Here is a 12,081-nt window from a genome sequence, read left to right on the forward strand (position 1 = left end):
TTGAAAGATATAAAGCAAGACTCGTTGCTAAAGGATTCACTCAGCGGGAAGGAATCGATTATTAGGAGACTTTTTCTCGTGTATCTAAAAAAGATTCTCTCCGTATCATTCTAGCATTAATTGCACATTTTGACTTAGATTTGCAACAAATAGATGTGAAAACAGCTTTTCTCAATGGAGAACTAGATGAAGAGGTTTATATGAAACAACCTGAAGGATTCTTCTCTAGTAATGGTGAGCAATTGGTATGTAAGCTTAAGAAATCTATATATGGATTGAAACAAGCTTCCCGTCAATGGTATTTGAAATTTCATGATGTTATATCTTCATTCGGATTCGTTGAGAACCTCATGGATCAATGTATATACCAGAAGGTCAGTGGGAGCAATATTTTTTTTCCTTATTCTATATGTGGATGATATATTACTTGCAACCAATGATAAGGGTCTGTTATATGAGGTGTAACAATTCCTCTCTAAAAACTTTGATATGAAGGATATGGGCGATGCATCTTATGTCATTGACATTAAGATACATAGAGACACAATTAGAGGTATTCTAGGTCTGTCTCAAGAAACCTATATCAACAAAGTTTTAGAGAGATATCGGATGAAAGATTATTCACCAAGTATAGCTCCCGTTGTGAAAGGCGATAAATTCAATTTGAGCCAATGCCCAAAGAATGATATAGAGCGGGAACAAATGAAAAACATTCCTTATGCTTCTGCTGTCTGAAGCTTAATGTATGCTCAGGTTTGCACTAGACCTGACATTGCATTTGCTGTTGGGATGTTGGGAAGATATCAGAGTAATCCAGGTTTAGACCATTGGAAAGCTGCAAAGAAAGTAATGAGGTACCTTCAAGGGACCAAAGATTATATGCTTATGTTCAGACGAACTGAGAATTTGGAAGTAATTGGCTACTCTGATTCAGACTACGCTGGCTGCATTGATTCAAGAAAATCCACTTCACGATATATTTTTATGCTAGCTGGTGGAGCTGTATCTTGGAGAAGTGCAAAGCAGACATTGACTGCTACTTCCACTATGGAAACTGAGTTCGTATCTTGTTTTGAGGCAACCTCACATGGTGTATGGTTGAAGAGTTTCATTTCAGGGCTTAGAATTATGGATTCTATATCTAGGCCATTAAGAATATATTGTGACAATTTAGCTGCTGTTTTTATGGCTAAAAATAACAAAAGTGGTAGTCGAAGCAAGCACATCGACATTAAGTATTTAGCCATACGAGAACGTGTTAAAGATAAGGAGTTAATTATCGAGCACATTAGCACTGAATTGATGATTGCGGATCCTTTGGCTAAGGGCATGCCACCATTGAAATTTAAGGATCATACATAAAGAATGGGACTTGGTTCCTTTATGTAATTTTGTTGTAAGAACAAATTTAATGAAACTATGATGTGATATTTTCTCATATTTGTTGTGTACACATTCATTGATTTGAGAAATAACAATAAAGTTGGACCTCGAATAAACATTGGGTTTATTCATTAAGTTATACAGATTTGAGAGACATAATGCATTGTAATAAATGGAAGATATTATTCGTTTTAAGATGAACTATCGCCATGATTCATGTATTTTGTTTTCTCCTATGGTAAATGAGATATATGTGTCAAGTGGGAGAATGTAAGAAAAACATGACACATATTAAAAGAAGTAGCGTGTACAAATTGATATTGGCGACGGCCAAGAAAATTTAGATGCGTACACGATTCTCCTTCTGAATCTCAACTCCCGATACACTCATCGATGGTATGAGACACGCCTATAAATAGAGCGATTGAGGTCCCTAAGCACACACCTCATAAGAAAAATTTACACCAACTATTGAGAGGGTGGAGTGCTTAGAAGACATCAACCGAGAAGAAAATCAAGGAAATCAAAATTTTCAATATTGGCCGGAGGTAACAATTGATTTAAACTTCCGCATATTGTTTTTCATGTTCATGTATACGTAAAAAACATGATTTTGAGAAAAATCTGTAACATTTTATAGGCTTCAACTCTATGTTCCTAGCTGAATTTATGGGTCTTTATATAAGACATCAATAATCCATCATAAGCCCTACACTCTCGATTAGTGTTAGCAAGCTGGAAGTGGTCGAAAGTATAAGTTCTCGGAGGACTTTAATCGTAGAGTTTCTTAAGGAGTTTAATAGTAGAGTTTGAGGAAAACTTTAATATTAGAGTTTCAAAAGGAATCTAACAGTAGAGTTTCAGTATAACTTTATCAATAGAATTTCATAAGGACTCTACTGAATGCAACATTTATAAATTGAACGAGAGTATAATTCCAGTTCAGGTGCTGTCATTCGCATGTATATGTTATGCACTACCTCGGAAGGTGGTCACGGTAGGGGGCAATTTCTAGACGACGAATAGAAGCTGTTGGTTTCTTGCATATAATCTACACAGCGTGCTTGCGAAGGCCGTTTTCAGTAATCTAAGCATTGGATTAAGCTGAAATTTGTACAGCTTATTCAGGAAGACTTGAGGTACATTTTGAATGTTGCATATCGTATTTGGATCTTTGTAGCGATGGGAATATGTTCGGGACAATGGGCTTTTAGATGATATCTTTCTTGTTCAATTCTCTTGTTATTTCACGATTGTGATATCTCGATTATGATTTGTAATTGTATGTTGGTTGGTTTTAGTTCTGTACTGGTAGTGATCTCATTATTAGTTATATTGGAGATTATTTTGGTGGACTCTAGTCCCCTGGATTTAACTCCTCACTCCTGCGAGATTTCCCACATTAAAAATTGTTGATGTTGTTTATTTCACTTGATTGTGTTTGCTGAATTTTAATTGTTCTATTTGAATTATTTCCTACTTGTTTCAACAAAAGAGGGACAATTTTGTTCTGTTGCGTTATTAGTTTATTCCTGTTTATCCCAACACATGGCGAAGGTTCTGATGCATTATTTCAGCCGGTAGGTCGTTGTTAACATGAGTCACTTCAAATAAAACTTTTGTGAGTCGTTCTACGTACTCTCGTTGGCTCTCGCCTTCATTCTGAATTATTGTAAATAAATAAACTGTCATCTTTGGATACTTCTTGTTAATTGAAAATTTACAAAGAAAACGTTGACTGAGTTGTTATAGGGTTACCAATGGTTCCCGAAGGTACTTTGTTGAACCACGAGAGTGCATGACTTGAAAAATTAGTTCACAAAATCTTGCAGTAAACAACATCACTTATGTCATATAAATATGCTTTGGCATGAAATCTGTCAAGGTGGTTTTGTGGACTGCTTGTTCCATCAAAGTCCAAAAAGTTGGCGATTTTTATTCCAGTGGGCAACGACTCGACTGAGATGGCAGTAGTAAAAAGGCTTCGCCGAGCGGGTAAAATTACTAAAAGGGTTCTCATTCTCGTTCAAAGTGTGAGATCTTTGGTCGTGACTCGCGTGCATGGCTCCTTCTAGGCATCATTGGACGTGATAGCTTTCGTTTTAGCTGTTGTTTTGTTTTGTTTTTTTATGTGTCTTCTTTAGACCCATGCGTTGATGACTTCTATCTTGGGGTTGTTTTGTTAGTTCTACTATGCTAATGAGATGCTATAAATTGGGCTACCGCTTTGGTTGCAGCGTGTTCGGCTGTCTCCTCTATTAGAACTTTCAATGCCTCTTAGGTGAAACATAACTTCAGTTGTTGTCCAGAAACAGGAGGCGAGCGTCCATTGTGATCGGCATCCCGAGAGGTGTGTGAACAAGTATACATTCTCAAATGACGGGATAACTCCCACATACGACACCAAGCTGATATAACCAAAAATGATATTACCTGAATAGAGAAAATTCGAGTAGTTCGTAGAGATCAGGGTGACCGACTAATTCTCGAACGAGTTCAAAAAATGAACTTTGTGGGTTGTTACCTGGATCACAAAGAAAAGTGAGTGGCGTCAGTGGTTGTCTGACGAAGATATTCTGACGCTCAAGTCCGTAGTTGTCGAATAAAAGTTCAAAAGAACTAGAGCATTTGACTTATAACAGAGTTTGTATCTTAAAAATAAGATGAATTGAGCTATTTATCGATTTTTGAAGAGTTTTGTGACTTTTGGTTTCTATGAGCCTAGTTGAATTCATGAGTTTTGATATAAGACCTCGATAAATAATAAAACAGAGGCCGTGCCCGACTTAGTGGGAATGAAAAATAGGCCCAATCTAATAGGCTAAATATTAAGACAAAAACTTGTGTGAGACGGTCTTACAGGTCGTATTTGTGAGACGGATCTCTTATTCGGGTCATCCATGAAAAAGTATTACTTTTTATGCTGAGAGTATTACTTTTTATTGTGAATATGGGTAGGGTTGACCCGTCTCACAGATTAAGATCCGTGAGACAGTATCACATGAGACCCACTCAAATATTAATTAGACTAGAACCCGTAATTAGATTTTTTTTTCATTATCATTAAAAATATAAATAAATCCAAACCACTTTTATACAAATAATTATATTTTCTTTGCATCCATTCTTTTTCATTATCATTAAAAATATAAATAAATCCAAACCACTTTTCATGAAGGTCAATGTCTAAATTTGTTTACTCACATAAATGAGTTCGAGCTCGAAAATAAAATATTTTTTCCCAAATCAAAGTTAGATTCATTCTGCATGTATTTGATTTAATCGTGTTTGTTAAATGCTACTAAACTAGACTCACGACCCAATATCATAATCTAAATACAATGAGAAATTTATATGTATAACGAAATTTACACACTATTTTTAAATTATAAAAAATTATCTCAAATATTTCAAACAGTTTTTAAAAGAGTTATTTCACGTAAGAGTATGTCTCTTGTGAAACGGTATCACGAATCTTTATATGTGATACGGGTCAACCCTACCGATATTCACAATAAAAAATAATACTCTTAGCATAAAAAGTAATATTTTTTCATGGATAACTCAAATAAGAGATCCATCTCACAAAATATGACCCGTGAGACCGTCTCACACAAGTTTTGTTTTGTCTTGACCGTAAAGTGCATTTGTATTTAATAGTAAAAAGTGCAGCAAGCCTTGTGAATGACACTTGAGCTAGCTTTGATCTTTTTAGCCAAGTTCCAGGTTTAACACGAAATCGAATTATAACAAACACATCTATGACAAAAAAAAAAAGAGAAAATCAAATGATCTGATCGACTCATTAAGTTTGTCAATGGACTAAAATTAATTTCCACATAATAAATTTCAAGTCCCTAGAAAACATATTATATCTATTGATCAAAAAGCTGAATTTTTCCGCATTCTATGAAAATTGTGTTTCATATAACATTTGTAATATGTTAATACAATATCTCCAACCAAATAACTTAAACAAGATACATATAATATATATACAGTTATACAAAAATACAGAAGCTATCATTTTTCTCAATCCATTTTCTTAAGCTATCATGCAATGACATACCAAACAGCCTATCAGCGGAATATACAGTGTTTCTGAGATGTAAAATCTGGACAACTTCTTTATCCCGACGATCCAGCTTCAAACTGCAAATACACCTAGGAATCATTACAGAATTGTAAGGAATCCTTAGATTTAGTGGTAAATGGTGTCAAGCTACGGCAGAGAGTTCGTATATTTCATCGACCCAAGTTGCAGGGACGTAGACTGCATCCTGCAACGAGCTATGCTTCCGGCCGTAGAAAATGTAGATAAATACTCCTACCGCCAGCCATACAGAAACACGGATCCAAGTAGCAGATCTTGAATGCAGATAAATGCCGTCAAAATCATAATCAAGAGATTTTCATTATACCAAAAGCTACAATTCCCTCTGACAATGCTATTCAAAAGTTTTAAACTGCATATAAACTCAAAAGTTATGTTTCAATAGTTGTTCTACATAGGCAGTCATACAGGTCAGCAAATGCAGTTCTTGCTCCCAAACAAGTTTTCCTTTCTTTTTCTGAAGATTATGACATGAAATAATGGTTCTTTAAGATTATATGACGAACTTGGAGCGAATTTGTGCTTAACAGCTGAGAAATTGACAGATGCTCACCCGAGGTTGATTAATAAGTAGACATTGATGAGTATGGAGGCGATAGGTAGCAGTGGAATGAATGGGCAAATGAAACCTGAGAGACAAGAAACAAGAATTTCATTTACGGATACAACAATTTTCAAAAAATTATGCAAATGGAATATTTTAAAATAAGACGATTATTAAAGGCATTATCACTATATTTCCATTGATAACAAAATGTCAATAACGTTATCCACAATGACTTCACACTCTTCTCCCCTCGATAATTCCACATGGATACCGAACCATGACTTAACTATGATACCAGTTATAGAAATAATGCATGGCGATAAACTATTAGGTATAATTGATATAAAAATAGAATTCAAATATTTTAACTACCCTAAGGCCATATTTGATTGTTGCCACACATCACTGCAAGAACAGCAGCCTTACGCACTCAAGGTCGAAACTGGGTGATGGAGGGTGAGGAGAGCCAAAGTGGTGGTCTTATGTAATTAAGGGGAGGCAATTTTTTTCTTCTAATATTATAGATATAAATATCAAGTTTTCTCCACGTTGAGGGAGATCACACCTCTTTTTTCTTAAGGTCCAGCCCTGTATTCACTGAGGTCGAATATTTAGCATCTCAGGGCACTATATGATCGATTGTAACCTCAAGGGATGGACAGGTGGATGAAATGATCATTTTCAGGAGAAATGCTTCTCCGGCTCGAGGTCTAGAGAAGTAGATATAATTAACACTCATTTGTATATAAGCGAAAATACCTCCAGTGTGCCCAAAACTATGCCTTGCATCATCTTGATCCATACAGGTGAGTGATACTAGGCCAGAGAGAAGAAGAAAGCCACCAATTCCACAAAGTGCATATCGAAGAGAGCTGATAAAAATTGAATTTCTAGGTTTACTAGTGTTTATACAAAGCATTAAAAGTAAAAAAAATTATGATTCCTAAAACCTAAGCCACCTGTTAAGGCTCATAGTTGAAGCTGCTGAAGTTAGAACTAGTACACCAACACATGTAAGCAAGATCGACCAGCCAGCAATCTTCCTACGATTTCCTTCACTCAAAATAACTGCGAAAAATACAAGGAAAAATGAATCGTTGCAATCACATTGAATCAATCAATAGATTGGAATTACTTGATTCAGAAGCAACTATCATGTTCATCTGTCTCATGGATCCCACTAGAGATGTAAATGAGTTGAACTTGAAATCGAACTCAATCAAAAAAAATTAAAGCTCGAGCTCAAAATAAAGAAGCTGGAGCTCGAGCGCAGCATCTCTCTCTAGGGGTTAGAAAAATCAAGATCAAGATTCCTGACAAAAAGCTAGGAAACTTGAGTTTGAAATTGAAAAATCTTAAACACAATTCAGCTTGACACGATCCGGCTAGACAGTCTCATGAGCCAACACGACTCGTCTCACAGTTCTAGGTACTAGGAGGGTGGCAACAACTTTCCAAAAATGCCCATCAAGAATTATTAAATTCCAGCATCGGATAAAACTTACATTTGAATTTCTTCACTGCTTTCTCTAAGAAAGGATACTCAACAGATATTTCTTTGTCCGCTAAAAGTGGAACACTGCTTTCCGGAGATATAGCATGATCTTTTGTGTGCTCCACATCGGCGTTTCCAGGACAATTGTTGTTGCTGTAACGCAGTGAAACTGAATCTATTGCTTCCTGAAAATGTGCCAGAAGAGGAACCTTGTCTGGTGGGACATATCTCAGTATCAGCACCGAGATTGCCACCATTGTAAATGCAAGAAGTGTGCCAACACTAACCTGCGGGTAAAATTCACTAATCAGGACCTCGTAAAAATTTCAGTAGGAAAAAAAAACTAGAAGAGAATTTGATGACCCAGTTTGGTTTAAATGAACTTCTCTTACAAGTAACAAAGGCGCATACCATTCCCGATAACTGGTCCACATCCATGAAGAATGCCAAGACTCCAGAAAGTAAACCAGTTACTACAGTGCTTTTCACAGGAACTTGAGTGCTTTTATTGACATCTGAAAAAAATGACGGCAGCAGTCCATCTCTAGCCATTGCCATTAGAATTCGTGGCTGACATATAGAAACACATTCTTAACTTTCCAACGTTATTGTCAACTCATTTTAGTGAGAAACCTTTCGATTTCAAGTTGAGCTCATAAATACCAGGAAAATTTCCTCCAACTAGAATTAAAGATATGACTCTTTCCGATAAACTTTTACCAAAAGAAAACAAAATTATATTGTAGAGAGTTAACATTTATGTGGCACGAAAGAATAGTGATTACCTGTGGCAGGATAGACCCCATCAATGTTGAACAAAGAGCAGTACAAGCTCCAACAGCTATGATATAACTGCATTTCACGTAAATCAACAATAATTACAAATGGAGCACATAGATGGAAATTAAGCTTAAAAATAACACAAACAAGATAACATAGACATAAACAACTTACGCTGCCCACTTAACACCACGGCTAGCAAAGGCAGAGGAAATAGGAGTGTCAGGATCCAAGGCGTAATAGGGCACTAAACCAACTATGATAGCAGAAACTAGCATATAAAGTGTGCAACATAAGGATAATGATAAGCCAATGCCCAGTGGTAGGTCCCGTTGAGGGTTTTTTACCTGTAGCGAGAAGGAAATTAATGGCCAAGCTTTCTTGTCAGGATGTTACAATTAGAAATCAAATAATACATGCTGGAATTGGATTTGGTATTATTAAGATGAGATGTATCTTTAATATTATTTAGTGGGATTTAGTAATAAGAATACTTCCTATAGATATACCATATTTATTCCAAGATATTTAACCATTATAAAGGGGAGAGATGATTACATTTTCAACAAAGAGACACCAATAAGAATTTTAGCTTTCTGCGCATCGTATCGTAAATGTAGGTTTCGATACCCAAACATGTAGATCTTCTTTGTTGCGGTTTTTTTCATTATATTACGATTATTTTAAATTCAATGAGTTCAAAGTAGCATATACCTCTTCTGCTGTACTAGCGACCGCATCAAATCCTATATATGCAAAAAATACTGTTGAAGCACCAGCAAGCATCCCATTAGCCCCAAAGGGCAAATATCTAAAAGAAAATGGAATATTGGCAAACAGTTTCATACATCTGGGAGAGATGATAAAGCAATTTAACTGGAATGCAAATCGCTAACAATTATAAAAAAAGATTACCCAGTGGAAAGTTCATAGCCAGGCCATCCAGTCTTAATGCCTAAATATCCACCAGCTACAATGACAAAGATCATGGCACATACATTTGCTGAAGTTATGATTCCTTGGACAAACGTACTCTGCATACACATTTTATTTTCCTAACTAATTTAGAAATCCAAAAACTTTAGTGGTGCAAAACCCAATGCAATAAGGTAGTAATACTGTAAAGAGACCTCCTTGATTCCCGCGCACAAAAGCCCTGTGACCACAAAAATTAAGACAGTTGCACATGGATCAACCACAATATCAAGCCCGGGAATAGTCTGGCGAGCTAGAAAAGAAGGGAGACTATTTGGACCTCCAAAAAGCATCGCCTGTTGCAGGAAAAAAGGTGATAAATAAAACCAAGTCACCATCAAGTACTAATCCAAAAACCTTAATGACACGCAGATGTACCCCACGCACCAGATTAGGGGATATGCCACGAGCAACGGCCGAACCTCCAATGGTGTATTCCAATATCAATGCCCAACCAATCAACCAAGCAACACTGTTTGAAACAAAAATAAGTGTTCAAATCAATACTTCAACAGCATATTTATCTCCAATTGTTTGCAATAAACTAATTAATGAAAGCTCTCAGTGGGCAGGTTTGTTCACAAAGAAGTCAGACCTTAAAATCATATAAAAGAATGCAAAATCATGAACAAGGAACAGGAAATTTCCATAGGAAACTCCACTGTAGCATGTTACCATGAAATAGTTTACACTCGATATGATTGAAGTGGAGAGAGATGATCATATGCAACGAAAGACTCAATATTCTCTCGCAAAAGCAGAGATAAGGTTTGAAATCACAGGTGAATTCACAAAGTAGACATTATTCAAACTGTGGCGAGACAGATTTGAAACGTTATTTACCCTTCTCCAGCACAAATGTAAGAATAATGATATGCACTTCCAGCAGAAGGGCATCGACTTGCTAGCTCGGCATAACAGAAAGCAGAAAGGGCGGCCGCTATTCCAGCTATAAGAAAGGAAAAGGTAAGGGCTGGCCCAGAATGCTCCCTAGCAACGGTACCGACAAGAATATAAACCCCAGCACCAATTGTTGCACCAACTCCTACAAAATGTAACGAAAAATGATTCAGATCAAAAAAATCAGTCCACTATTCACATTACTGCATTCTTAGCATAATTCAATAACAGGGTTCATGTATAATCACTAGAATCGCAAATATTTCAAATTATCATAAGAGGTAATAAACTTAGGAGCATAATTTAACCAATTAAAACAAAGAAAATGGATAAAAAGCTGAATCACAGAAATAAAAGTCTCCTACTTACAGTAAATTAATGAAATAACATTAGACGAGCAAATTCCAATCACAAAAATCATAAATATTATTAAATCATAATCATAAGTTAAACTGCAGGAACGCAATCTAATGGATTCCAAGCAAAGAAAATGGATTAGGGTTGCAGCACAGAAACAAAACTCTCCCTTCTTCATACAACATATGAAAATATAAAACTACACGAGCATACTACCAGAGATCAAATGCGAAACTGATGGATGAGAAGAAAATCAACTACACAAACACCTCAAAAGACAATCCAATACAATAAGAAACGGTAAAAAACCAGAAAACTCAAACTCTAGAATAATGTATAAGAAAATTGACCAAAAACATTATTAACAAAATTATCTTACCGATGGCAACGAGATGAGGTATACTCAAAGCCTTGGCCAATCGATTATGATCACTTCCAGGGGGAGCTGACTTCGAATGAGAAGAATCAACCTGTTTTCTCCTCACGAGACATCTTAAACCCCAAGCAACACCATCGCTACAATCTTTATGTGCATCACGAAGAAAACCCATAACTACCCTCGAATATTTCTCAATTGGCGCCCCAAGATTCAATCTTTTTCCCCGAATGAGGATAAACTACTCGATTTTGGAAGTATGCCCCCACGGATACGTACACGTTTAAGTATTTTTTTCAACACAATTCGATAAATTATAATCAGATACGTTCAAAAGAATCTGGGACAGGAATCATCGTGGGGTCGATCAAACTCACAAGAATGTGCGGCGGAAAACGGCCCTTCTGCAAATCCCAAAGGCGGAGAAAGATTGAATCTTTACGGATTACAGCCCTTGGAAAATTGAAGGGTTGAGGACGGTGTGGATGTTGCAGGGATTAAACTGGGATTATTCACGTATTCAGAGGGAGAGAATCTAGGGGAATTCCGGTTCGTATATATTTTTTAATATAGTAATATTTAGATTTCCAATTCACATGATATTTTCACAAACGGAAGGCGAATTTTGGCTTGTTGGGGGAGATTGTGAGAAATAGGATGGTACTTTCCGACCACTTTCTCATTTATAAGTGTGGATGTAAACTAATCAAATCATATTTGGAGTTTGGTTTTTTATTTGAGTTTGTTTGAGTTCGTTTGTTAATCATATCAAGTCAAGTTCGTTTTCGAGCTCGAAAATTTAATCAAACCAAGCTCAAGTTTAAGAATATTCGACTCATGAACTCGCAAAGATGTTCGATTATAGGCTTTCGAGCTCAGCTAGTTTAGGTGACTCGTAAGCTCGAGTTTGACTCATTTGTTGAGTTGACAAATAAAAATATTAGTACAAATTTCAATAGAAGAAATTGAACACAAGACCTTGTTGTAATAAAGATGAATTCACACCACCACAATTACATTTTTTTATCTTACTTACGTATCATTATCATCTTTAAAACACGAAAAATAAAATAAATTAACAGAAATACACCGACTTATTCTTTATCCTCGAAAATTTACATGATTAAGTCATATGCACGTTGAGTAAGTATACA

General features: G+C 36.0%; 1 protein-coding gene across 1 annotated transcript; it reads right to left on the minus strand.

The window, feature by feature from the left end:
- Nucleotides 1–5,259: 5,259 nt before the first annotated feature.
- On the minus strand, nucleotides 5,260–11,564 carry LOC140969375 (cationic amino acid transporter 2, vacuolar-like). The gene is made up of 14 exons (XM_073430696.1): nucleotides 10,931–11,564; nucleotides 10,138–10,339; nucleotides 9,682–9,766; nucleotides 9,450–9,590; nucleotides 9,235–9,353; nucleotides 9,034–9,130; nucleotides 8,494–8,666; nucleotides 8,325–8,391; nucleotides 7,951–8,109; nucleotides 7,550–7,826; nucleotides 7,004–7,112; nucleotides 6,804–6,916; nucleotides 6,051–6,126; nucleotides 5,260–5,751 (listed from the first exon to the last, which is right to left on the minus strand). Exons 1-14 carry the CDS (start codon nucleotides 11,100–11,102, stop codon nucleotides 5,601–5,603), a joined length of 1,941 nt encoding a protein of 646 aa, XP_073286797.1. The 5' UTR covers nucleotides 11,103–11,564; the 3' UTR covers nucleotides 5,260–5,600.
- Nucleotides 11,565–12,081: the final 517 nt, after the last annotated feature.

This window comes from Primulina huaijiensis, unplaced genomic scaffold (genome assembly GCF_012295235.1).
Source record: "Primulina huaijiensis isolate GDHJ02 unplaced genomic scaffold, ASM1229523v2 scaffold41279, whole genome shotgun sequence".
Taxonomy (NCBI): domain Eukaryota; kingdom Viridiplantae; phylum Streptophyta; class Magnoliopsida; order Lamiales; family Gesneriaceae; genus Primulina; species Primulina huaijiensis.

Excerpts from the sequence above, each read along its gene's own strand:
- LOC140969375 (XM_073430696.1), bottom strand. The coding sequence starts at position 11,102 with ATGGGTTTTCTTCGTGATGCACATAAAGATTGTAGCGATGGTGTTGCT. Across the intron at positions 10,340-10,930 it reads ACCTCATCTCGTTGCCATCG|GAGTTGGTGCAACAATTGGT; the intron begins GTAAGATAATTT and ends TACATTTTGTAG. Across the intron at positions 9,767-10,137 it reads TACATTTGTGCTGGAGAAGG|TGTTGCTTGGTTGATTGGTT; the intron begins GTAAATAACGTT and ends TGTTTCAAACAG.